Here is a 27,834-nt window from a genome sequence, read left to right on the forward strand (position 1 = left end):
ACTAAATTAAAATTGCCTTGGGTTGCTAGTGTTCAAAAAAATTCTTTCAAATGCTTTAATAAAAAGAACAAGCATTTTCAGATTTGGTGAAAAGGTTTGTCATTTAGCTGGATGATCACTGAATAGAAGAAGATACCTATGTTAAAATGTGTCCTTTTGCCCTCTGGAAAATCTCATTTCACACACAATACCTAGCATATGCAGACAGGGCTGAGTTCAAAAGTTGTAACTCCGTGACGGGAAGCACCTTTTGCGTGAGAGCCTAATACTTACACAGCTTGCTGAGAAAGGGGGAGACTTGAGCACTAGTCCTTTGTTGGTGCAAAGAGATTTGGAGAAACGAGCATATGGCCAAAAAGACAGAGTGCCTCCTTTCTTTCACTATCTCTGCTGTTGAAACCAGGTAACTTAGGTTGTTGAAAACTTAGACCGGGTTCCCAAACAGACTCTATGTGTGTGGCCCTGCATACTTCTTAACGCACACGAATTTATCTAACTTTTGCAAACTGAACTCTGTAACTGTACAGTCCTTTAGCATGTTTAAAAATGTAGTTATACCTATAATGGCAATTTCCTTATGGCTAACATGGATTGTCCAGATGTGCAACTCCAAACGACTCTCTTGGACTTTGTAGCTCCAGCACACGCTTCTGAGGAGCTGGAAACATTTTAAACTTCCCTGTACCTATTTTAATGGCCACTTGAGTGCCCTCTTGCACTGCTGTACGTTACTCTGTTGGCAGGAGCAGGGAGTTGCATGGGACGATATGTTACACAAAATACCGTTTGGTGGTGCGACGGCGTTATTTATGCTTATGCAAGAGCATCCCTTTGGTAGTTTTCCAGAGCAAAAGGAGCGCGGGGGGAGGCCCGGCTCCTCGAGCACAGTCCCAGACCACCGCAGACTGACATCTCACTTGCAGCGCTGGCTAGCCGTGCGGGGGGCACACGGCCGCGACGCCCGGACGCGGGGGCGCGAGGGAGCGGGCTCCCGCGGGCCAAGGCGGCCCCTGCGAGGGCGGGCGGCCTCCCCGTAATGGCGCCCCAGGCCCTTACCTTGTGGCGGGCCGGGCCCGCGGCGGGGGAAGTTTCTGCGGTTTCTCACAGGTTTCTTTCGATTTATGTTGGAGCAGCTATGAGTCTGCATCCATGCGCTTCAGTCCCGCAGATGTCGAAGTGGACGTGGCTGCAAAGTCCCTTCTGGTCACCGGAGCAAACAGTGGTATTGGCAAGGCAGCAGCAAAAGAGATAGCGAAGAGAGGTGAGCCAAAGCGGTAATGGCTCCTTGCAGTGCCTTATTACAGAAAAGATCAATGGAAGCAAATGTGGCCTCCCGGCACCACGACTGAAGGCACAGTTCCCTAGAAGGAGCAGCCAGATAGGTTATTTTACAGGGCTGTTGATACGTGTTAGAGCTTTAAGCATGGTCAGTAGTGTGAAAACTGGAAATAATGAAACCAAAAAAAAAAAAAAAAAGTGAAGAAGATCTACAAATTGTTTCTCAAGTGCAAGTTTACCAATATGTTATAGTGGCATCTAAAGATCTCAGTGATGGATCAAGCTCCATTTAAGGCCAATTCAGTACAAGTAACAGCCTGGCAGAATTTAAACTGTTTTGAAGAACTTACAAATGTGTTTGATGAAACACTTACATGTGTGTATGATGAAAGAGAACAATTGGCTTCACTAAACTGAGGTGGGAGAGTACAAAAGAACCAAAGTAGTTGTGCTTGATCTTAACAATAATAACCTGGAGTTTACGCCCCTTGACTGATTACACGCAAAGATTTCTTCCATTGCTGTCTCTAAGCAAGGATGGTATGAGCTGGAACTAGCTAGTATTTAAGGATAAGCCTAATCCCTTTCAGACTTTCATAGCTGTTGAAATAATTCCCCTAGTGCAAGAATGACAAGAGTTTTGGCATGTAGAATAAAAAGGAGGAGCTTGTGGGGCTCTTCTTGCCTGCCTAGGCTCTAGCAACTGCCTTATGAAGGAGAGTTGGGGCTTGGTTAACTTCAACTAATTCAAAATTATTAGCATCAAAGAGCCTTTGGGTTAAAGATCACTGTTAGTGCCAGTGCATAATTGATTTCAGGTTCCCAGTACTGCCATTATACATAATAGCTGTGTTGCATAAAGAGTTGATTTGTCTGGTGACTGCTCTATTACAAATGGGTCAGTTTGGCAGGTTTTGCATGCTTTCAAGATGCCTGCATTTTCAGGGGTTTGGTCACTGTAGCTAGTATTTGGAGCCCAAAAGATAGTCTTGGGCTCAAGCTGCTTGTCTGACACCCTTCCTGTGCACTGCTATGGATATGAAGTTAAAATGACTATCAATGTCTTCTTGACTCCATCCTTACATGTGCCACTCTAGAACTTCATGTCAGCTATGTGGACTCCAGCTCCTAGTTAAATCTCTTCAAGCACATCATGACAAGAAAACAAGGAATCTAGACTTAACAAAAGAATATCAAGGCCAATGTCAAGCTACAATCAATGTAGCTTGACATACAGCCACATTGGTATATCACTTTACATTGGCTTTTTCAAGCACTGCACAGCTTTGTAAATTACTGCAGTCTTGAGATGTAACCTTCTCTAGCCTGAGTTCAGCTTTTCTGTGAATCAATGTCTTATGGGTATTGCAAGTTTGGGCTTTTCTGTGTTTTGTGAGCTGCAAACTCCAGTTTGATGCAGCCCTATCCCAACTACTCTTTACAGTTCCCATGTGCTGTTTAAGTTTCAACAACTTCAGATCTTTACTATGGAAAATATATTTGAATGCCTTTCCTGGCCGTGGATCACACCACAACTTCCCTCTCTTCTTAGCAGCAAGAAAAAAGTTCCTATTCAGAGTCAAAACCACCTGTGTTTGTAGGACACTTCTCACCATGGACTAAAAAAATGCTCCCAGTCAGCCTGAAGGCCAGCCACTCTGTCATTTGTTTAATTTGTACATGCACACATTACTTGTGCTGTCTTCTGTGCTGTCCCTTATGCTTTGGGAAAAGCTCTTTGAACATCTGCAAATGCACTTCTTTATCTGCCTTTAGGTCTCTAGTTAAAGCCTTCCTTTGCAGTTACTGTGAGAAATGGCCAGAAGACAGACAAGCAGTGGACAGCACTGCCCATCCTGATGCTTGTCTTCTCTCTTACTCATGAAATCTAAGCTCCCTGGGGCAAAGACTGTCTTTCATTCTGGTCTGTATAAATTCAGTGCCTGTCTGTGCAGGGTCCCTTTCATGCCCAGCACATTTATAACAGAAACTGAAGATGGAAACCTGTACTAAAAATCAGTTACTGTCATGTGTATTGTTATCCCAGGCTGAGGAGCTTCCCCCTGCTGCCTGCAGCTATGCATTCAGTATTAGTAACCCAACCAACTCCTGCAGTGTGGTGGAGGAATCACACCTTGCTGGAAATTTCAGAAGGTCCTCCCAGCTTGTTGCCCCCTGACAGCTGCATGCCGAGGATATTGATGTAATGGTGGTCAGTGGCAAAATATTTTTCCCAGACAGACAACTGCATTATCAGCCCCCAAACTGAGCTGTGTAGCACATGGATGAATGACTGCTCTATTGCTAGGGTACACTTGGTATTTCTTATATTTGAGTTCTGAGCACTAGAAGAGTGCTGTTTGTGTTACCACTCCTTTGGGATTAGACTGCTTGTGCTTTCTAGCAGTGGACTGCTAGCAACCCCTAGAACACCCTTAAAAATAGGTAAAAGTAAAGTGTACATGTATTCCTGTGACTCAAACATTAAAAATTCCATGTTATGATCAGAGAACAATATATAGAAAAAAAAAAAGAGAATACCCACCTGTACTTTAGTCCTGTTTCTGAAGGCTTTCTTTAATGTGCCTGAGCCATGAAGTGATGATAGGTATCTAGTTCTTTGAGAAGGGAATTGTCCTGCATATTCTTTTCATAGAAATGTTGGTTGGAACTGACCTGTAGAGGTCATCTTGTCCAACGTCCTGCTTGAAGCAGGATTGTTGCCAGCACTAGATCAAATCAGCGATAGCTTTGTCTAGCTGGATCTTGAAACCTCSCCAAGGATGGAAATTCCACAATGCCTCTGGGGCAACCTGATGAAAGGCTGCGCTCATCTCCTAGTTCAAAGTAGACCTGTACCTCCTAAGCTGCAATTTGTGACCATGGTCCTTATTACATCCTCTGCCACTACTGTGAAGAATTCTGATATCTGGCCTTTTATTCCCATTTTCACATAGCTATTCAAATCACTTGTGTCATTCAAGCCCTTTACTCTAGTTTGTAAGGCCTGTAGCATAAGAAGCTTTTATCATACAGATGTCTTAGCTTTAATTTCCAGTGCAGCCCTGGTAGTTCATCAACACTAAACATGACATGCAAACTTGACAGAAGATGATTTGAGCAGATGGCACATATGCTGCAGTGGCCTACACACAGCCATGTTTGGGAAGCCTATTGCAGCAGGATACTTTTTCCCTTCTGCCTCCCTTTATAGTGACCAGAGCCAAGCAGAAATCTTCCAGCTATCTTTGTATGTCCACGCATTGAGTCCTGAATGTTTTGTTTAAAATACTTGTACTTCAATGTTTTGGCAGACCTTGCTGGGATTCTTGGTGTGTCCAGTTTGCACAGTGGTTTGTCTGGGAAGGGGTAATTGCCACAAGGAATGAGCAAGGCTGGCAAACCTGGGGCTATGCGGTGTTTTGGTCCTAACCCAGGTCTTTGCTCCCAGCTCTTCAGTAAGTGTCATGGGAGCCCCAAGAGCTGCACAGAGCTGAGCTTCAGCAGCACTGACGAAAAGCCACTGCTCCACTCTTGGCAGTTCAATACTGGGACTGTAGGACTGTGCGCACCTTGGGAACACTCTGCCTGCTGGGAAGCCCCTGTGATACTTCAGTGAATGTAACAGTCTTATCAGTGTTGCCAGTGCTACTAGTAGGCTGCAGATTTCCCTCAAACTGGAAGCAATCATGAAAGGTTTTAGTTTTCAACTGACTTGTATGAAAAGCTAACTTCAAGTAAAAATTGCAAATTGGAAATCACTTCCTGTCCATCTCTTTTTGCTGACACCCCCCCCCCATGCACATTTAGTAATTAAGTCAAATGTGTTTCTTATTGAAATCCACCAGGTGGCACAGTTCAGATGGTTTGTCGAAATAAGGAAAGGGCTGAGGAAGCTGAAGAAGAAATTATGACAGAAACGGGTAATCAGGTGAGTTGTTATTCAGTCTTTTGTTTACTCTTAAATATATTGCTAATATTAAGACCTCAGAGACCTTGAGATATTTTCTTTCATTGTTTTGCTGTTGTATTTTTGATAATATTTTCATAAAGACATGGTAACATCTAACAGTTTCTCATCCCTGTAGATTGAAGTAGTTTAATTTCACTAGATGTTTTCTGTGGTTAATAGGAGCATGCTGTTTTACTTAATATTTGTTGTTGATATGTTTGTGATATCCTGCTTACTATTCCTAATTATGTGGCTGAGGCTTTTTAAGGTTAATGCATTGCAACACTCTTGCAACAATGTCTATCAGTTTACAGCATTAGAGTTCAAGGTTTTATGTGTATGCATAAGGTGCCTTTGGTTTGCTAAGGTTGCCTCCTCTGCTCTGTGAAGTCCTGTGGACGACCCTAGTTCCATGCACTACAAACTTTTCCATCTCATTTTCTCATTGTATTTCTTCCCTACCACCTCTTTTCTGCTTATAGTTTCTATTTGCTTCTGCATGTATCACTCTGTAGTACAGCCCTGTAGCTGTCAGTGTTGCTCTGCTAATTATTCAGGAGGGGGTGCTTGTGGAGAAAGGCCGTCAGTGTCTTTCTACCTTGGATGGAGAACTGTCTTCTTATTAGATAGTGACTTGGCTCTTGAACACAGTATTTTGATTCCAGTAATAGTTTTTAATGTGGATCAAAAATTCTGAAGACTTTTTATGGTTAGAGATACCATATTGACTAAATTTCTGCTCTTTGGTTTCAGCTCCCTAGCGTGACACTACCAACATTACACTTCAGTTCTTTAATGGAGGTGAATTAGATCAGTCCTTGTGTAGAAATAAACACTCTCCAGTTGTCTATAACAGCATAATCCCCTAGCTATAATAAGATACAGTTGTGGAAGGACTGGTGATTATCAGAGTTAGCTCCCCTTCTAAGAAGAGAATGGCAATAAACAGAGATGCAGTCAGATGACCTGGAGAACAGGAATGGGTTAGATGACCTCTGATGGCTCCTTTTCATTCTGTTTTTTGTCACTTGAGGAAACAAAGCTAGAGGCAAATAATGTTCTTCCTCTAAACACAGCACAGTAATGATTTTCAGTTTTGGTAGGCTGCAGATCTGTAGGTTCTCTAGTCGTGGATGGGTACAAGAACACTGCAAAACTTGTGCATGACCCAGGGCACAGGGCAGTTATACAGAAAGGAGCATTCAGTGAAGTGTTAGACCAGCTGTGTAAGAGGCCTCGTGGGACATGTGACTGCACTGGAAAAAGTAATTTTAATAAGGAGTCCACAAAAACATTCTTCRTTGTAAATATTCATTCAGAAGCAAAAGATTTCCTCCAGGGTGGTAATAAACTACTTCACCTACAATTTGACAAGCTGCATCCAGACTTACCTTTCTGGGGTCCTGTTCCTCATCATCTGGACAGAGATGCTATTGCAGTGTACACCAAGGACTTTTTCCATCTTCCACACCAACAGTAACCAGAGCATGCCTGAGTTGAGCACTGAAATGGAGTTATTATGTGACAGGTGCCTGCACCTAGACCTGTGAACCTGGAAGTTCTCCTGGTCTGTTAAAGTAGATCTAGTCTTGAAGATTAGGTCTCGCTTTGCGAATGACTCTGCTACCATGGAGGACTTCTTTAGGGAACAGAGCTAAGGGTCATTTCTCTGAGACAATATTACAATCTTCAGCAGATAAGTGTTGATTCAAACCTCTTTCTATCTGTGATCATGCTGAAATCATTTGTAGAATTGAACATCTGCCCAATAATCTCCAGGTCTTCTGTTCCAGTCGTAGTAGCGCTAAAAGTGGAAAGCTTTTAGAGAGGCTTCTGGACAGAAACTGTAGTGCAGTGTCAGTTTTTGGTCAGAAATAAACATTGTGATGAGAAATTCTGACTTGCCTCAACTAAGGAACTGAAATCCAATGGGTGGAGAGAAGAAGYCATGTGTTTTTATCTTCAGGGAGCAGAATTACAGGCTGGGAATGATGCCTTATAATTTTCCCAGCTTCTTCACTTATCTCTTTTGCTTGTATAATAAGTATTTAAAGAAACAGCTTGGAAAGAGAGGAGGTACTTTAATGAATATTGGTTGTTTTTTGTGGAACACATTCTCTGCATAGTTATCTTAAAACTACCTTTTTCTGGGATGTGTCATAAGACTATCTGTGCTATGTCTTTGAGACTGCTGTCTAGAAGAAGAGTAGTTTTTGACATGCCTTTTGCATGCTGATAAATGCCACTGTTCTTGTACTGGATAGAACACACATTTTCAAAAAAACAAGGGATTTGTCTGTAACCAACAGTAAAAGGGTTTTGCAGTTTTGGAGAGAGGAAATATTTACAGCTCTAGTGGATAAGAAATTATAACTTTACTCTCAAGTAAAGGTTTCCCTTTTTTATTTTATTGCATCCACATCCCTGCCTGTAGTATTTAAAACATTGCAAGACTGATGTGACATGGAGTGCCTAACAGGGACTTGGCAGTTCATGCAGCAGTTAATGTGGAAGAGGGTGCAGAAGGGACCTGATGCTGCTTGAGACTGTTAGAGAAGGCACAGTGATGCATTGCAAGGCATGTTGTCCTACACTGGTTGGAGTGATTGTGCCTGGCACGTGGGAGGCCTTCACCCAGACAGAGCTCCAGAGGATGTGGCAAATCTTGGGCAGCAAGGAGTGCCTAGTGCTTCTCCCCAGGCCTGGAGCGTGATGGTGGCCTCATCTCTTGGGCTTTGCTGTGGTTGAGGTGCTGAGCTGCAGGAGGTGAGCAGGTTGCATAGCTTCAGCAAGGATGAACAGAAGATTACCAGGGTCTTCRCACAGAGTAAAAGAGCACAAACCCCATGTTGCATGGGAGGAGGGACAGCTGGAGGCTATACTCAAATGAGAGATTCCCAAGATGGGGAAAGCTGGAAGCTTGTGACTACTGGTAACAGAAGGCAGATTCCTTTTCTGCCTACAGATGTGCATTTACAGGATAGGTATAGTGCCATGGTAACAGTCAAGGAAGAACAAGCTCTGTCAGGGGAGGCTTTGAAGCCAGCTGAGCCTGAACCAAGTGTTGACACCAAGATGAAGCAGTGGGTGGCAGTGGTTGGAGGTTCCCTCCTGTGTGGGATGGAGGCACTCATCTGCCAACCTGGCTTGATTTCTTGGGAGGTTTGTTGCTTGTTGGGGACTCAAATCTAGGGCACTGTGAAGAGTCTGCTAAGGCTTATGTGGCCCTCTGACTTGTACCCCTTGTTGCACATCAAAATGGGCACCAATGACATTGGTGGGGGGTACCTTGAGTGTATCAAGCGTGACTACAGAGCTCTGGGATGGAGGGTGAAGGGCATGGGGGCTCAGGGAGTGTTCTCCTAAATTCTTGCAGTGAAGGGGAAAGGCTTGGTGAGGAGCACACACATCCTGCAGGCCAACACCTGTTGCACAGCTTGTTGCTTGAACAACCTCATCTTGGTGGCCTGTGGTGAGCAGGGTGTGGGCCCAGGTTACCTCCAAGGGTCCCTTCTAACCTAAATTATCCTTAGTGCTGTGACCTTAATGCTTAGTGCACTGCTATGACCTTAGTGTTTAGTGCATTGCTTTGGAAAGTTGCTTTCAGCTAAAGAAGAAGCTGCTATATGAATTGTTTGAACAGAAGCTTTGCAAGCTTTACTGTATTTTTCTAGTATTCTGCTGTGCATGACTGTCTGTGACATCTATTTATTTAAGTAGGGTTCTCTTTAGTAAATTCAGCATTAAAAAGCCATGGCTTGGAAGCAACAGAATCAAGTGACTAAACATGTTTTAAGGACTAGAATTAGATTTCCCAGTTYTGTGTATTAACTAAAAGGGCTTTAGTTATGTTCTGAAGAGAATATGTTTTCATATGGCTTAAACAGCTTTCACCTAGGCAGGCCTCAAAATCACTCCTGGTCTGTTCACTGCCCATGTTGTTTATAACTACTTTTCTTTGTTTAGAATATCTTCTTGCATATTTTGGATATATCTAATCCCAAGGAAATCTGGAAGTTTGCTGAAAAATTCAAAAATGAACATAAATTAAATGTTCTGGTAAGTTTGTGTATTTAAATTGTGTGTCTGTCTTTGGAGTATACAGCCTCTGAACTTGTCCAACAAGTAGTCTAGACTTCACAATTTGGCCAGCTTTCTCTACTTAACTTTCACAAAATGTTGCTGCAGATGTCTCCATAGTCCACTTGCTCTTGTTCGTTCTCAATGCATGTACACAGATTTGATACTAAAAAATGAGAAATGCAGTAATTTTATTGTTTGCATCTTCTGAGGTTTTTACCATACATGTTCTCTTTGGCTTTCATCACTAACACTTAGTGGCATGTAGGGTGCCTGTTTAGGCTATGAAAATTCTGGTAAACAATACTATGGCAGGGACGAATTTGATTCCTCTTCACAAGGAGGGCCTACTTAGGCCTAGTCCCTCTTAAGTTTATAACTTTTATAGAAGGACTAGTTGGAGCAGTCTAAAACAGAGCCAAGGAGGGTGCTAACAGTTAAGCAGCATGAATGATAGAGGCCCAGCACCGTCCTTTATTTAGCAGTGAAAATTTGCTGTACTGAAACTGAGGCACCTGGAACAATTATTCTGGTGCTTATTACATGAGGAAGTTCTGATGGAAACAGAAGAAGAGCTTGGGAGGAGTGGCAGTGAGTGGGTAGGGAGATAAGTAGGAGCAGATCTCTTAAAGGTCTGAAAGAAAAGTTCGAGTTTCATCTGGAAGATAAGGCAGGGAAGAAAGTGTGTCTGAGAATGCGCTGCCTGCACACAGTTTGCGAACTCCTGACTATTCGCTAGGTTTTACCTCATGGTACATGCAGGCTGTGTGGTGCAGCACTATTTTAGCAAAGCCTGAGTCAGGCTGGGTATCTGTGTGGCAGGCAGAGATAAAAGCTGCGGTCTCTACAGCCAGGGCACAAAGTCATTCTGAAGCACCTCTGCTGGTTAGCTCTGCTCTTCTCAAGAGTAATTAGCTTGAATGCAACAATCTGCTGGCCCGGCTACGCTGCTGCCAAGTTTGGAACTAATTCATTTAATTTGCTGAGGGAGGGGGGCCCTGCAGGGCACTCCACCTTGTGCTGTACAGCTTTCCATAGTGAATTTTCCCTGGTACAGAAATCTAACAGAAAATACATCATTGCATGGCAGGTGTGATGTGGGATCAGTGGGATCTCAGATGAAACTAATGAACTATACTGCTTACAATATCTGAGCTCAATTTGCATATTACTTTCTGTGAGGAAAGAGTTTAAAAACGTGGAGTAAGGCACTAAGAAGGCCCTTGGCTCTTAGTGTAAAGCATCTGTGGTGGTCCATTTCTTTGAAGACTCTTTCTTTTGTGTAGAAACTTCACAGTCAGCAACAGATTAGTGCAACTTGACCAGCCAGGTTTATTGAAACAATTTGTAGCTTCATATTGCAGTGCCAGAAAACAGCAAACTAGCATGGACTGCTTGTATGCATGGTTTTGTTTCTAGATCTTTGTGTAGATTGTTTTTGTTTATAGGAGTTGTCTTACAGATTAACAATGCAGGATGTATGGTTAACCAACGGGAATTAACAGAAGATGGATTTGAAAAGAACTTTGCAATGAACACCTTAGGAGAGTATTGGGGGCTCAGTTCTGAAATATAATATTTATTTTTGGTTACGGAAGTGTGTATTCCTGTTCCAAGAGGGATCATATTATTGCTGTGTCAGGGAAGGAGTGGAAAAGGAAAAGAAGAAATATTGCAGCTTGTTTGGAGTGACATTTCTAAAGTTCTCCATTTTTCAGTTGTTCTCATGTGAGTGCCTTTATCATAGCAGCAGTGGACAAACGCAAATAAGATTTAATTAAGTTGATTCTGAAATATGATAGGAAACTTTGTTCTAAGCTGTACTGCTACTGATACTCTTTGTGTAATGGTTGTGCTCTTATGGCTTGGMTAGTGCTTAGAGCATACTGAGATGTTTAAGAGAGTCAATCATATGTTTCAGTATGCCTGAGCAGCCCCATCTGACATGATGGAGGTGCTGTCTAGAAAGGCTGTGCCCTGTACAGTGCCCTAGACGCTCTGAGGGACACAACATTTAATCAAGTTACTGAGCAGTGTTGGACAAGTCTTAGGCATTCCACATATAGTGGGAGCTCCAATGAACTTGATGGTGGAGGTATAAAAAGAATGAATTACGGGCAACAAAGAAAGTGGAGAAAGGGAGATTTGGATAAGCAGGAAAGATAGAGAGCAAAGTGGAAGGACCCCCATAAAAAGCCATGGAAAAGATGTGAGCAAACATCCAGCCAGCAGGAAGAAAAGCTGTCTGCTGTTGTTAATATTGTAGGACTAAAAACTACACTTCTTGCAACGGGAGGTGCGATGCTTGCACATACCGGAAGTCCTGTCACTATCTTTTCCCTTGGCCTCCATGCAAATACATGGTTTTCCTGAGAGACTATGTTTAGTATGTTCAGAAGTGACACATTAAGGAGAAGCTGTGGTGCTCTGTTTTTGTGTCGTCCTCCTGTTCATCAGTATCTGGGGCTGGAAAGGGGGAAGCTCATGCTATGTAGATGGGGCATTTATAGAGTCACGCATTTGGAGCCTGGAAACCCTGAGGGGTTTTATTCTTGATTGTTCCTAGTTGGCTTCCTCAGCTCCCATTTACTTTTGAGAACTAACATTTTGGGTGTAAATGGCTCATGCTTAGCTGGTATGGCACACACAGCTTGTTTTGGGGTAAGTCCGACTACATTAAACTGACAATTAAAAATCCAAGTATAAAGACATAGATTCATTTCCTTAAAATTAATCTTCAGCTAAAATTCTTCTGTTTCTTGTGGTCAAAATTCAAAGCAAGTTTTATTTTACCATCAAATTTCCCCTGGCCATAGAAATACAAGAACTTCTACCTTGAAGAATTTCTTCACTTAAATTAGTTTAACCCTCCTGTGGTCTTTCAAACAAAAATTCATCATTGCGCAAAGCTGCAGTTCTTCCAGAGAGAAGCAGCATGAAACAAATAAAATAGTTTGAACATGACAGCATGTTTTTGTTCAGTTTTAAACATTGAGGAAATTAATTGCCAAGGAACAGTACTAGGGCATCACTTGAATTAGATTTTATCACACGAGTAGGAGAAGCGGCAAGTTCTGCTTTTCCAGCTGTAAATCAGCCCACTGGAGATATACAGCAGAATACAGCTGCACATATATGCTAGAGGAAGCTGAATTACAGTTGCAGCAAACTAGGGAAATGACTGTATTCTCTTTGTGAATGTTACGTACAGATCTCCTTTATTCAGTTGTGAATCACTTTCTGCCTGAATGTAAAAGAAGGTCAAAGAGGTGATTACACATTTGAGCAGATGAGGTAAAACAGGTAAGTCATCTGCTGTTGTCCATCTTCTGCACAGTTCAGACAAGGACTGGGTTGTTTGCTGAGGCTGGCTCTGTCTGGGCAGCAAAGAGGATTAAATTGTGAARCCTTGAGAACAGAGTGGGACTTGGTTGAGCTGGGAGAGGCTGTTCAGAGTGCAAGAAAGAACAGCTTCCTTGCTTGTAAGTCACACACACATGGAGGACCAATATTTTCCACAGTGCAGGTTTTCTCTTTAAAGTCAGAGGTGGAGGAGTAAATCATGCCCATTAGAGTCATAGTGGGAGAAAGCTGTATGGAAAAAYGCATGTCAGAGTAGGTACTGTGTTAAGACATTTCTCTAAACACTGTGTACCCTTGGGCATGCTTTGCTTTGGAGAAGCTACTTCTATATCAGTAATTATCTGTGGTTATAGGTTCCCAGAGAAAGCCTTTGCTAAATTAGATATGGCTGGTATATTGGGTGCCTGTAAACCAGTATGTTGTCTGAATGAATAGACTGAATTTCCCTCTCTCCCTTTTCCCCTAGAAAAGGGAAAACCTGACATGGGCTCTAGACCCATGTTTTGAAAATCTGCAGTTGTCCCCCTCTTGTCAGCAGCCCGGGAACCATAACACAACTGCTTGATTTCTATAGAAATAAAGTTGAATTATATTAATTTTTGCTTTTCAAATCTTCACATGCAGGGTGTTTTTTCCATCCTTCTGTGACTGCTTCTACCTGAATCTTAGCTCCAGTCTAGTGCAGGAGTGTCTAAGATGTATCTATCTAAGAATGAGAGACTCTGAAGTATAAAATGATTTAAATACAGAGTAGAGTTTTTGAATTCTGTATTTGATATCTGATTAACATTTACATAAGCTGTAGGATTGCGCATTTAGATGTCTAAAATGCTGTGAAGCTTTTAAATCCAGGCTAGGGACATTTTCCTCTTGACTGACTTGTTAGTCTGTTTCCAGATATTTTGCATAATGGATGCTGAAGTTCAGTTCTAATCGATTGTCTGACTTGTGAAACATACTTTATATCCTGATCTTTTCTTACACCGTACCAGGCAAAAATGAATGCCTAAGTCCTCTGAGAGATAAGATGAGTGTGTATGAAAATAATGCTTAGAATTAGAATAGAAAGTAAACACACTTTTGTGTGAAATACCAATGTTTGAACTGTGGGTTTGGAGTATAATAAATAGTAGTATTAATGATTACTGGTGGGTTCCCAGAACCTTGCCAAGATTTACATTTTACTGCAGAGCCCTTTTGACACTGAAGAAACTAACAGTCCTCTTATTCCTTTCCATACGTATTTGTTGCACTTTGCAGATCACTCACAGATCCCTGTTGCAAAGCCAGCAGAAGCTGTAGTCTGAGGTTTATATAAGTAGGTGTGAGCTACATGAATATTTCCCCTGACTGACTAATTAAAGGAGCTCATTCAAATAGGAGATGCAGAACCCTCTCTGGTGTTGTCCGAGTACACAGGTGGTGAAGGGCATGAAAATGCAAAATGTGAGTTATAGTTCAGACTTGGTATGGTTTGTTTGGCATTCTAGTTTGAATTGTAATGTGCTTTGAGCAGCCAGCACTGACCGTATCCGTGCTCACCCACCACCACAGGCCTGTGCTGGTGYGCAGCACGCTTCAAACGGGACTCGGGCACAAATGCCGCGTGGCTCATTGTGGGCCTGTCGCTGCGATCACGTGAAATGTCTTTTCCCTGCTAGATCCCCAAGAAGTGCTGCTCGGCCATGGAGCACTTACTTACACTGCAGTGGGGGCGTGCTAGCCAGACACAAGTCTGAAACTGCGCGCTGCTGCCGGGATCACACCTTCGGGATGAAGCTGAGTCAGTGCCTTGGGGTATTGCAGGCTGATTCCCTGGGGAGCTGCAGATGCTGATGGGCAGTTTTAAACCGTGTTTTGTCCTTTTGTTCTATGTGTTGCCACCCTTATGTCTCCTCCTGCGGGTTGGCCTTGTGCTCAAAGTTGCATCCAGGAGCTGGGCAGTGACAAGCAATAATTTCTTCTGATGAGACTTGCAGACTTCTGAGTCAGCTCTTGCTTCTTTTTTATGTAAAACCCCAAATAAAAACTATTCAAACTGACAGTATTCAATCACTTTGGAAAAAAACTGTCAGGGTGGCAGGCAAGCAGAGGCAACAAAAGCATGTTCTTGTTGAAGCACTAGAAATTTAGCTGAAACAATCCTTTCTCCATTTTATAGCCTGCCTCACTTTACTTTTACTCAACGCATCTTTTCACTTGACATGGAAAAATGGCATGTATATTACAGTTTATTGCTATTCACCAGCCAAGGGGGTGCTCAGACATGTTTGGAGATAAATAAATGATGCTCCCAGTGTGCATCTTTTCTTCACTCTAATGAAACCTTCTCTGCTCCCTTGTTTTAACAATATCAGCCGTATACATTTACTCTGTGTGCAAGAAGGGGTAGGGCCAGAGGAAATAAGCTGCTCCTCTACCGCAGTAGCAGTACAGCYCATCTGCAGCAAATCGCCTAACCCATATGGATGTTTTTCAAACACTTCCCTACACATAAACCACACCTAACTGGTGTTTCACACAAGACAGTGTTGCCCACTGGATTTTACTCTGAACTACTGGGAATTTGGATTACTTGGATACCAGCTGGCAGTCTGCCATAAGGACAGTGCTTGATCTTTGGCAAGACCACCCTACCTGCAAAAAGGAGATGATGATACCAATTATTTCCTTTATAAAGACTTTTGAGACTTATGGATGAGATGTGCTTCGTAAAAGTATAAGGCTGAATGAAGTTGCAAATCCACTAACTATACTGAGGTCCAGGTTCCCAGGACAGAGATGAACCCTTAGTGTGCTGAACTTAGCTTTGTAATTCAATGGAAATGAAGACCTCTGTTTTGTCTTTCATGTTCATTCCCTCTTCCCACACGGTTATTGCTAGCGTGGTGGAATTGGCCCTCAGAGACAGCACACTGAAATCTTCATTCTTCATGTTCAAAATACAGGCTCAGGGATGTCTCCTTACTTGGAACTCCATAAACTGCAAGGCTTGAAAAGATAACCAGGTCAAAGAAGAATGTCAGCTTGCTGTGTGTGGTTTGTTTGTTTTTTAAACTTGGACATAGGAAAAGCAAGCCAATGTTTTTAACTGATTTTTACCAGATGAATGAGCCACTGAAATCTGTACAACCAAACTTCTTCCTTTTGTTCCCGTTTTTTTCACAGTTGAAATAGCACTGCTCCTGATAATGCTGCAAAGCTCAGGCAGATGGAAAACTCCACTGAGTGTGGTGCTGGCTGCCTGCCCTTAGCTGAATGTTAGCAGATTAAAAACCTCACCAACAATTTACCACTAATTGCCAGATAGAACATCAAGMAAAAACTATTCTAGAATCCTCCAAGACATTTGGGTCTGCAATAATTGTATCATCAATTAATTTGATGTCATAAACAGGTAGTGCCTTTACAATACTACTTCTTCTGAAACCATAATTTTCTTTATAAATCAATATTAGAGGACAGGTTTTGGGGTTACTTTATACAAATTCCATAAAGCAGATAGGCATATATGTTCATGTACTATTATTACACATTATATCCTGTTTGATTTTCAAGTCTGAAGTATATGAATCTTAGGGATTCTTCCAGGTTTTAGCATGCTAAAGGTGAATTACAATACTGATTTAAAGGCATTCTTGAAGTCTTCCTTCAAGTATTTGTTTGTCTTTTCTGTTTGAGGTGTTCCATGATTTGCTTAGTTTCATGATCTAGTATAGAAAGATTTGTAGCTTTTTGTGGGAAAGAGAAGTGTGTAATGCACTGTAGGCTCTGGCCACTGCCTGGGGATAGCTTTCACTTTGGTTATGCTCTCACTGAGGTGTTGAAATCAATGGTGAATGAATCGTCAGAAGAATGTGCAGAACTATCTTCCAGCAAGAGCTAGCAATAATGTTTTCCATAGAGTCCCCTCAGCTTCCACTTCACGTCATGTGAAAGGTAGCCTAATTTGACTTTAAGAGTTTGTGAAGCAGCCAGGCAGATTTTTGTAGTATTTTTTAAACAGCTTAGTGTAGGAATTTAATGTTTGTCTTCCTAACAGCTCCTCATTTTCTATACTTGCATCATGGAAGTTTTTCTCTGTGACTGTGAAACACTGAGTTATTGCTCATACAGGTTGACAGAGGAGTTCACTGTATAGAGTTAAAAAATGGGAGATGTTAATTAGAGCACAATATCAGATTACTCAACTAAATTGAGAAGACCTCAGAGCAAGTGGAGCGATTATACAACAGGACACAAGGGAATGCATGGTGATTCTTTTTTTTTTTTCAAACAAGTAAATCCGAAACCTAAACAAACATTAATGTGATCAGGACTTGGGTGAGAATGTGTATGAACAAAATATATTCTTATTAAGTGACATGCTAGTTACTTTTATGAGAATTATGATATGTAATATGCAGACTGAGAATGCATGCTATCTAGTCCACCGTATGACAGAGTTGGTTGAATGGTATGCAATGCTGGGGTTGCTATGTCTTTATAGAAAAGATTTTAACTACACTGTATTATGCAAAATTTCCTATTATGTGAGCTCAGCTTAGAGACATAAAACTTCTAGGAATTTTTCCAAAGAAAAGCAAATGTTGAGAGGATGTTTATCTTTAAAAGGAATTGTACATCAATCTCAGGAACCTACTTGACTCAAGAAGATGTGACCAGCATGTACTGTGTCAAACCTTATGTGGAACAGGGCTGTAGCGTGCCCAGTAGGCTTCTCTAGCTGGCTCTTCACCTCTGCAGAGTTCAGTGGGGGTGAGATGAAATCCTGTACGTGGGGGTGACAGACTGCACACCTACTCACCCCATTCTGTGTTCTGCTGCTTGCTTCTGAGCAACTTCCTGAATTAATCTTGCTGGACTCCTTTGTGGCACAGCAAATAGTCCTGCTCAGAGAGACGTGTTGTATACCATCTCCCTGCAAAAAGGTGTTTTTTTCACCTTTACACCAGTGGAGCCAAATTTTCAGGCCAGGCAGGCAATATACCTTCCAATGGCAGGAAAAGGTCATATATAACAGTCTGGCCTCTGTCAGATGATGAGATTTGATATCTGCAGGTAGTACAGCTATACGTCCAAGAGCACCTAGTAGGTTTACTCCTAGCTTCCTGCCTGCTGGGTCTGAGATACCCGTGGGAAAGAGGGAAGCTGCTGCTCGAGTTTCTGCCACGTGAGTATTTTAGGTAGCCTGTCCTCTTACACAGGCACTGTTCCAACCTGTGCAGGAAAAGGGCTGCAGCCTAGGCGAGCCATGCTGAGAAACATCCTGCTCCTCACTGCCATGTTTCCCAGAGGACTCTTGATTCCTACTCTGTCATAGGTACAGGCAGTGGGGAACAGGCACTGGGAAACATGGTGGCCTGCAGGCTGAGCACCTCCCTTTACGAAGTATCTGCTCGAGACCAGGACACGCTTCCTCCAGAATACCCCCAGTAGTGTTGCTAGTTCTTGTCTTTCCAGAATAAACCTCCCTTTGCTTCTGACGGAATCACGAAGGTGCTGTCAGAGGAAGGGCAGGATCTCCAAGATACTTGATGCTCTTTCAGTGCAAGGCACATCACTGTTGAGCATAACCTTCCCTTCCATGCCCCTTTGTGCTCTCTCTTGGTCTTTTAAAAAATAAGGAGAAAGAATAATCAAAAAATCTCTACAGTCTGAACATAGTGACTATTAAGAATTAATCACATTTGATGTGCCTTACCATTGTAACTCAACTCTGTGGGAGGAGGTGCCTCCTTCAAAAGGCAAAAACGATTTCTGTATCAAGGAAACAACATAACAGAATGATGAGGTTTTTGTTTTGGAAAGTTAGGTGCCCAATACATCGGTATCAATAACCAATTGTTAGAAAAAGTATAAATCGCTTGGATGTTGTCTTGATTTCTTGAATGGGTAGGAAATGTAGCCTCGTCTACCAAATCAAAATGTTGGTTTTCCTTGCAGAGGAATAATTACTAGAAATAAGAAAATTTTCTTTTTTGTTTTTAATACTGTTCACGCAGTTCATACTTGCATGAGGACTGTGGCCATCAACACATTCATTTATTGCTTCCTATTTACTTAAAGGAAATTCATTTCTGTATTACCGCACACTGTAATACATCCATGCTTGGAAAAATGCATGCCAGAAAGTACGTGACTGCAACAGGCCTCTAGACTAACTGTACTTAGCATTGTTTTTAGTCTTATCGGTTTGAATGTAGCTATCAAACTGCATACCAGCTTTTATGTGGATAAAAGTATACAGGTTTAAACTGGTGATGATGTATTTCAACCAAAGATATACCCAATTAATCTTCCTGTACTAAATTACTTGTTGAGGTTGTTTTGCCTCACAGACCAGCCATGCAAGTAAGAATATATAGTATCCAATATATTTGTTAAAAAAATTAAGGAGTCTGTATCCAGACACTTAAGACTGGAACAACAGTTGGTGAAATATTTAGTAGCAGGAGGAACAAAACTCTCTGGTTGTGAAGCCTGGTGCTTCAGATATATGTATGTTTTGAGATACTAGTGCCTTCCCCGGGAAACAGGGATCAAAACCAGTCTCTTGACACTCTGTCCCAAAGCAAATGAGCAAAGCGGTTTTGTGGGGCAAAAATACAGAATGATCTGGCTATGTGGGATTTACTGAATTCTTATTAAACAGGAGGAAGAGAAGAGACACTGGCTTTGCTATTTGTGTTTTTTACTATGCATACAAACTTCCGATAAGCTGCAGTTGCTATAAGCATTATTTTTGGCATTGAGCATTTCTCTCATCCAGCTGGAAAACAAAACAAAAACCAGTCATTAATGAGGCAATGCTAATGCATTCATCTTTGCATCTCTTTAGAATTAACAAACAGAAATGAAGCCCTTAAAAGCATAAATTAGTCTGGGGGGAGAGTCAAATCAAGAGTTGACATAGATGGTGCATTGCAGCTCTGCTTTTAGGAAATGCAGCTTATTTAACCAAAATGTGAGGTTACTTTGCATTTGAAGAATTTATAGCAAATCAAAATTTAATCCAGCCTTTCAGCTTGTACTGAAGCTTTTTTTTTTCATCTCGCAGCAGTTTCCCATGGCAATCAGCAGTAGTTCTCGTCCTAATGATGTCATCCTTCAGTCTCCCAGCCACTACCAGGGGAGACTTGCGCGCTCTCATTATTCACTGGCAACTGCCTTGGCGTGCATTTTCTGCTGAAGGCAGCCTGCATATACTCATCTGCTGCACATTCATTTTGTTTGATTTGCCTGGGTTTTAAATGTATTGTGTGCATATGGATGTCCCTGTGATTATATTGGGAAAATGAAGACTGTTGTGGCTGACAGGGGAACTGAACAGTTTGTTCACCAAGCATGTAACACGTTTGACTTTGGTAGCATATTTATAAACACGCTGCATTTTAGGTGGGTGATCTCATCGCCTCTGCAGAAGGGAGGTTATAAAGACACATGCTGAAGTCTTCATGTCTAGTGAAAAACATGGCCTTAGTAGCTTGTGGAAAAAAATATGTTTATCACTGACACAGAGTTGTTGTACTGGAGCCATTTGTGAAGGGACAAGAGGGAAGTATTATACTCTTACTTGATGCAGAAACACTAGACTAAATGGTTCTAGAGAGATTCATTTTGAATTAAACAGCTGAGAACTTTCTTTAATACAGTTTAAAGGAAACCAATTTTAAAAATTTGTCTTAAGAGATAAAAAGAAACTCCAAACCACTGTCTTGCACTTGAGCTAGCTGAAAAATCACTAGGTGTGTCTGAATCAAGCACACTATCATCAGTTGAACAATATTTTGAATAAACAGACTTTGCTGGTCATGGTAACAGCTGTAATGGAATATAGTTTTACTGTGTGTACAAATCTGTGCTAAATAAGCACAATTAAAGTGGGAAAGAACACAGCTAAGTTTCCCTGAGTAATCTTAGTTGTAGCCCTGGGCACCCAATCCTAGTATTTTACCTCTGGGGGTTACTTATCTTTTATAATAGTCATGCTGGGTATTAAAGAGGCAATTTTTATGTGCAACACAAATCAGAAATGTTGGGGTACCCCAAGTGATTTCAAGACAAAAAGACAAAACCATTGCAGAGTGATGGATAAGTCTTTAGTGCATCTTTGCTTTCTCCAGTTAAACCACAGCCAGGGCTGGGTGTAGCTGCCATATGCAAGGCCTGAGAAACCCAAGTGTGTAGCAACAGTTTGCTCCTCTTGTTCATAACCTGGCATATATGTGTATATACACCACACATGGAGGGGAAATATCTTCCCTGTTTTTTCCCTGGCATCACCTTACCCCCATATCAATGTATACTTGACCCAMGCTGCCTTTTGAATCATAGCTAGAATGCAGTGAGCAGTTTATACTATAGGTGCAATATACATAAGCGCCTATAAAATAATTGGTGTGCCTTTTGAGAAGTATGCAGCAACGTGGACCACTACAAGCTGAACAGACACAGGTAAAGTAGCAACGAAATCATTAAATTCAGATGAAATTTCAGTAACAAAGAGACTTCCTGTATTTTGACTTGTTATAGGGAGCAAGCAGAGAAGAAAGCTTTTTCAGAAAGAAAAGTTACTGTTCATGTTTATCTTTCATGTAGGTACATACATTCTGACAACCGCCCTGCTACCCCTGCTGGAAAAAGCAGCTGATCGGGGAGTGGTGAGTTTGTGATGCTGCTGAAAAGTGGTGTTCTACCATTCTTCCCTGTGGTTTGTGACAGTATCTCTTTGGTTGTGTTAGTAATCCAGGATTATAACGCCATCAGCATCTCGAGAATCCTCTTGGAATTTGCTAACAGGCTCCTTCTCCAAGGCAAAGTGCCTTCCTGATGCTCTCAACCCTTCTGTGGAAAGCAAAGTAAAACAGTTCCTGGGAAACTTCTTTTTGTTTCCTCAGGGCAAGTTATCTCCCACCACACAGTGTAAAATACTTATAACAAGAGTATAGGCTTAAAAGAACCTTCTAGGTCTTGGTGTAAAATAGCACAGCAAGTACATTTTTTAAATTAAATTTCCTAGGTTTTATACAGTATTTCTTGTTTTCTAATGAGCTTCTATAAGTGCTAAATATAGAAACTACAAATAGTGCTATTCCGCTATTGTCTTTCTCACAATTACTCTTCACAAGGAGGAAGCACAAAGAGTTCCCTGATGGGGTCAACAGCATTTTGAACGAAAATCACTTTAAAAATTTTTTTTAATTCTTTCACCTCCTCTCCAGGTGTGCTCCATACTTGACCACAGGCATACATAGAGTATGCAGGAGTCCTGCTCCCAGGGACTTCAATATAGGGCCTGAAGGCAACATTACATGCATGAGTGGGATTGTGGGGAGTTTTTGGTTTTGTTTTTCATTCACTTGTTTTTTATTCAACTGATTACAGATAACTGTCTCTTCTAGGGGCATGCTGGTTCAAAAATTAAGCATACCTGACTTACAGTCAGCAAATGGGACATTTGATGGAACTATGGTGCAGGCACAAAACAAGGTACAGTCCATGGTTTTGAAAGCAAAGCCCAGCAGTTGTTTGCCAGTCAGCTCATACCGTCTGCTTTGCAAAAACCCTATTGTCCACTATTGCTCTCCCATTGCATCCAACCCATATAGAGACCCACCGGCAATGATCTTCATCAGTACAACAAATTTCCTGCCTCAGTTACAGCAACCATTGCATTTTAAAGTGCAGAACAGAGAGCAGTTTCAGGAGTATTGTGGTATGCACTCCTGAGTACATACCATTTTTCACTGAGAACATGGCTAGACTTTAATTTGATTTGATTTAAGGCTCAAAGGGAGAAAACTATCTTTAGTTGATAAGTCCTCTTTGCCTGCTCAGTTCTTACCTGCAGGCTTCAGCAAGCAGACTTGCTCAGTAAAAGCAATGTAACTACTTTAAAGATAAGCTTGTGGCCAGGTGATGGACTGCAATGACCATGGTGGTCTCTGATAACATTATCCAACAAACTCAGTCAGGATGAGCAAAGGTGTAGTTCTGCTCTACCAAAATGCCCCTGTAATTACAGCAGAGTTTTGGTGCAGTTTATCTCCCTGGGAAACTCTCGCTACTGGTTACAGTGAGACAGAATAACAAACTCAGCAGACAGGCTAATGGACTTGGTGCTAGTCTGGCTGTTTTTGTTCTAGCCTAGAGACAGCAAGTTGCCTTGACAGAACAATGGGCAAAAGCTCACAGAAACATCCATTTCTCTATCATGTGCCCCGGCTGGGCAGACACGCCAGGTACCATCTGCTTGAGACTCTGAATATGTTTTTTCTTTACAGGATTAGTCTAAAAGCAAAGAGAATTGAGACTTTCTGATAAATTTCTTTAACAGGTGCAGCAATTTCTTGCCTCCAAATAGGTGATTAAGGTAGTTTTGTGCCCCCTTAGTAGCCTGTTCTGCACAGTGTGTGCTATCTGTGGGTAGCCAGAGAGTCATAAAGGGTTGTGAATGGTTCCAGTCCCACGCAAATGCACAGCAAAGCCATAGTGCCTTAAGCTAACCTTTAAGTTACACTTGTAATGGGACTGTTAAACACAAAGATATARCTTCTGCCTCTGTGAGTGCCAACATGCAGATGGTGGGAATCTGAGAGGGCATATAGGAAAATGGGGCATGCACATTGTGCAAGCCTTGTTCCTCTGCTCTTTCTCCAAGCGTTTACTGCCATCGAGAAGCAGCGTGTTTGGCTAGACAGCCCTTTGCCTGAGCTGCAGCTGTCCTGTAGTGACTGTGTCGCAGCAGGCGGGCCAGCATCAGTTATCCAATATGCATGTTGCACTTTGCAATATGTTACCATTGCCTAAGACCCGAGCTTGGGATGTGGACTAGCAATCCAATCTCCCATGACTTTTCTAGGGATGCAGCTTCCCAAATGTGCTTCTGATGACTGAAGCATTTGCCCCATTGATTTTATTCTTGAAAACTACCATTTCCAATTAAATACCCTAGTATTTCTTTTTCTTTAAAATATATTTATTTTTGCACTGTATCCTTCATGTATTTCAAACCTAATGAGCTTTGAAAATATCCCACCTTAAAGTTCAAGGACTTTTAAACCCCCAAAATAAACAGCTGCAGGGAGGGACCTTCAGTCATCACCTGTTTGACAAAATAAAAACAAGCAAGTATTTAAGCATTGGTTATATTGTTGTTTTAGGTACTGATCACCATATACTTGTGAAATATTATGCTGCAATTGTTTTCCTAAAACTGGTGAGAAAATAAGTGTTAAAGATTCTGTCATGATTCTTTGTATTTGTTTACTCCATGTTTTACTTTGCAATTTATAATAGAATTGGATCGGAAATCTCCCACTGATTCCTGTTCTCACATTCTGGTAGTTTTCTCCCTATAATTTGACCCAAACAAGCAGCTGTTTGATCATCTGGTAGTTTACCTCTATTCCACCACAATATATGCCTTCTGTTCTTCACACACTCACAATGGCAATTTTTAGCCTTTTTAAAAAAATATTTTAACCAAAAAGGCCTTAAATGGCACAACACCATTCCATTTTTCTTCTTCTTTCTAGCTGTGAGCTCATCAATGCCAGATTTCTGCCAGAAGATGAAGAATGCCCTGCACGCAGAGGCACAGGGAGCTGACACTGTTGTATGGTTGGCAGTCTCATCTGAAGCAATGAAGTTACCAAGCGGCTTGTTCTTCCAGGGTAAGTCAGCAGCGTCTTACCTCGCGTCTCAGTGGAGACTGCTAAAGCTGCCTGGAACTGCAGGAACCCCATCTGACCTGGCAGGGGATGAAGGCCTGACCAGGCAACTGTTGTTTAAAGGATAAAATATTTCTCAAAATTGTTGCATGACTAAAGGTTCAAGTAAGCATTGTGCAACCAGAGAAAGATTGTGTTAAGCTGGCTGTTACGTTCCTGCTTTTGTCTTCTAAATCAGGTAATAGAGACTTCAAAGCATTTTTTTTAGGGAGTACTTTGTTTTTCTATGAAGATGGTTCCATGCAGGACTGTGCCAGAAGGAAGGTGAATCACAGCAGTCAAACAACATCTTTYATGATGTTGAGAAACTATCATCCTTTTCACAGAGCACTGGCGGCTGGCTTTGCTTTGACAGGCTCCTCCTCCTACCTCTCCATGCTAGCGTACAACTGCCAGCTCACTCTTTCTCTAAAGCTGTGCAGAGACCTGAGCTCAATGGCATTTTTTGGCACTGTTAACACAGGGAATGTAAGTGGAAAAATAGGACAGAGCCTTTCCCACTTCCAGGCAGATGGCAGGCATTTTAGTAGGGGCGGCCGTAAGCATGAATGTCTAAATGGTGATGCAGGTCAGTCCAGTGAGAGAAAGGCCAGGCTCAGAGTAATTGCTCACAGGAGCCTAGTCCTTCTGTTCGATGCGGCACTCACAGCCTGATTCACTGGAATTTCTAGTCCGGGCATGCAGGAAGTTTGGACCTTCCCAGGGTTGGGTTAACTTTGTCCTTTCTCTCCCCTCCCAAACAGTCACACATGGTTTGTTGAACTGAACCAGGCCTTTTTTGATGCCATTATGTGATACATGCACAAACTACATATCCCAGCTGGTCATTCTTTGTGGAACCAGGCTTTGCCTTTTTTCATATTCCTGTCACCTTGCTTTTCTTCTGGTCCTGACACTTCCGTTCAGCTGTTCTTACTCTAGCTCATAATTTCACCAATACTCCTGCCTTTGGCCTTTGTCTACCCCCAGCTTTAGTAAACAGGGAACAAGCCTTGGCTCTTTAGCTGTAGATAATGACTCTAGAGAGCTTTGGTCTTGGCATGACTGCACTTAAGGCTGCAAGAGCTGTCTTGTGTCCTGTGTTTATCACAGAGGGATAAAGTCAGACAGTTCTTTCTCTCTCCAACTACCCTGTGGAAACCACGGCCTGGAATGCATGCTCTTTAGATGCTTTCAGTAAAGGACTTTGTGTGCAGGAGCACTTTACCACAGACCCTGCTCTTCTGGTCCTAGATGGCCATTTCCTGAATCAGTAGCACCTTTCCTCCATTTTCTCTGTTCCCTTTTATTCTGCTCCCTTTGAGTGCCAACCAGAGCCAGCATTTTTTTTTTCCTGAGAAAAGAAATGGGAAGTGAGAACATGACTCGTACAACCAGAATTCTCTGCATCTGCCAAAATAAATAAAAACTGTTTGACAGAGTCCTGCTTTCTAAAGACTAGAAGCACCTTCTCCATGATGCTGAGCTTGGCTTACACACATAGTTCCCAAACATTTGCACGCAGGCTACCTGAAACACTCCAACAGCTCACTGAGGTAGGAAGCAGTTCATATTCAGTGATGGAGAAGGGAACGTTCCTCTGCATGTCTCTCTCCTCAGTTTTCCATAAGCAGAGGTAATGTATGTGGTGTGTGCAGCCAGTTTCAACATTTGCTCTTAAGAGACCAAATATCTCTGCTCCCCTGGGAAGTCTGAAAGCAGACTGCCAGGTTTTCAGAGAAATCTGCTGCCCAGCGTTGGAACAGCTAGTTCTTTTTGTCTCAGTTGGCTACTGCAGAAGTTGGACTCACTGAATAGACTAACTGTGCTGCAGCAGTGCCCTGACAGTTACTTTATAGATGTCTGAGAGCATTGTCATACGGTTCCAAGGCTCTAGCTATGATGTTTTTGGAGAGAAAAATCTCTCATTGGAAGACAGCTTAGAATGGACAGTGATATAAGCTGATATAAGCTATATTTATGCAGAGTGAGTGAGGAGGCTGAGATTCAGGAAACCATCCAAAGCACCAAATTGAACAAGCTTGGTTAGATATCTTGATATTGGATATAGTTACTCCTAGCTGTTGAGCAATTAGCAGAAGCCCTTTAGCATTCAGAATTTAACCATTTAAAAAAGTAAGCATTTTAAGGATGAAAATAATCCCGACTATGAAGTCCCAGCTGCAGAATTTGTACAGCACTAGAAATGTTGTTCCAGAGGCAAGGAGAAACCATGTCTCATGCTGAAAAAGCAACTTCTGCCTGCACTGATATTCTCAAGTTACTGGTCTTTATCTACAACAGTTACACTAGTGACAGAGAGCAGGCCTAAACCCCTCAGTAAGGCTTTCCTTTATCTATCCTGTGCCTTGCTGCAATGAGATCCCTCTCTCCACTTTAAGTCACATTGTGCAAAAGAACAGTCCCTCTAGCTCAATAATTCAAATGAAATTAGTTTAATTTCTGATTTGGAAGATGTACTTAACTAACATTGTTTACAGAAACCTAGAAGATAAGTCTTCTGGCTTCAAGACCATGAAGTATGTTTGGGAAGTACAGAGCCCTGCAGAAAAATCTCCTTTGTGCTAGAAGAAATAGTTAAATGGATTTTTTTTTCTTCAAGACAGGCAACCAGTTGCTACACACTTACCCCTAGCAAGCACCTACACTCCACCAGAGGATGAGGAGAAGCTAATGGAGGTGCTGGAAGAATTTTCACAGAAGTTTAAATCCACTTCTCCAGGAACTTAGTATCACTGCCAACACAGCATAATCACAAAGCTGCTAATTATACAGTAACAGTACTGTAGTGTGCCTCATGTAGAGCAGAGGTAAGATGCCATAGCTCTGTTAAAAAATAAATTGCATTCAGGTGTGCTCATAGTGGGGGATAGTGGCGGTTGCAAATTTGTTCTGCTGCTGAGAGTCCCTTCCCTTGTGAATATGCACCTGCTAACTCAAGACACAGTAAGGTTGAACTGGAAGAAAAATACAGAGCCATTAAAATGAAATAAAACCCAAGTGATAGCACTAGGCATTGTGAATATACCCAAAACCTTTTAAAACACTCAATGTAAAGAGAAATCCTGAGAAGCGCTGAATAGCTCTCATGAATGACTTCAGGAAAGAAGAAGTGTTATTAAACACTGTATTTGGCAGGTTGGTTGCTTTCTTTGGGGGGGGGGGGTGAGAGTGCCTAGGCTCTAACCTATGATCAGGAATGCAGAAACTCTCTTCTGCAGTGCCTGCTTAGTTTAAACAGAAGGATTTCTCACAGCCTTCAGTTTCTATAATTCAGCTCTGGCATGCACAAGTGATCTGCTTCCTGATGTTCAAACAGCAAGAATTTAGGAATGCTGCCAAATGCCTGCCGCATTACTTTATGGAGCCAGGACAGAATATTATCCCATTTACGTCAAGACACTATGAAGGAGGGGACCTCAACAT

General features: G+C 41.9%; 1 protein-coding gene across 1 annotated transcript; it reads left to right on the plus strand.

Moving 5' to 3' along the window:
* The first annotated feature begins 347 nt into the window (after nt 1-347).
* On the plus strand, nt 348-27,138 carry DHRS12 (dehydrogenase/reductase 12). Its single transcript, XM_026073670.1, has 10 exons — nt 348-403; nt 1,134-1,261; nt 5,127-5,209; nt 9,197-9,289; nt 10,773-10,872; nt 21,275-21,336; nt 22,061-22,165; nt 22,827-22,917; nt 24,214-24,351; nt 27,011-27,138. The coding sequence occupies exons 1-10, from the start codon at nt 348-350 to the stop codon at nt 27,136-27,138; spliced, it is 984 nt and encodes a 327-aa protein (XP_025929455.1).
* The last annotated feature ends 696 nt before the right edge of the window (nt 27,139-27,834 follow it).

Source organism: Apteryx rowi, unplaced genomic scaffold (assembly GCF_003343035.1).
Source record: "Apteryx rowi isolate R43461 unplaced genomic scaffold, aptRow1 scaffold_372, whole genome shotgun sequence".
Taxonomy (NCBI): Eukaryota; Metazoa; Chordata; class Aves; order Apterygiformes; family Apterygidae; genus Apteryx; species Apteryx rowi.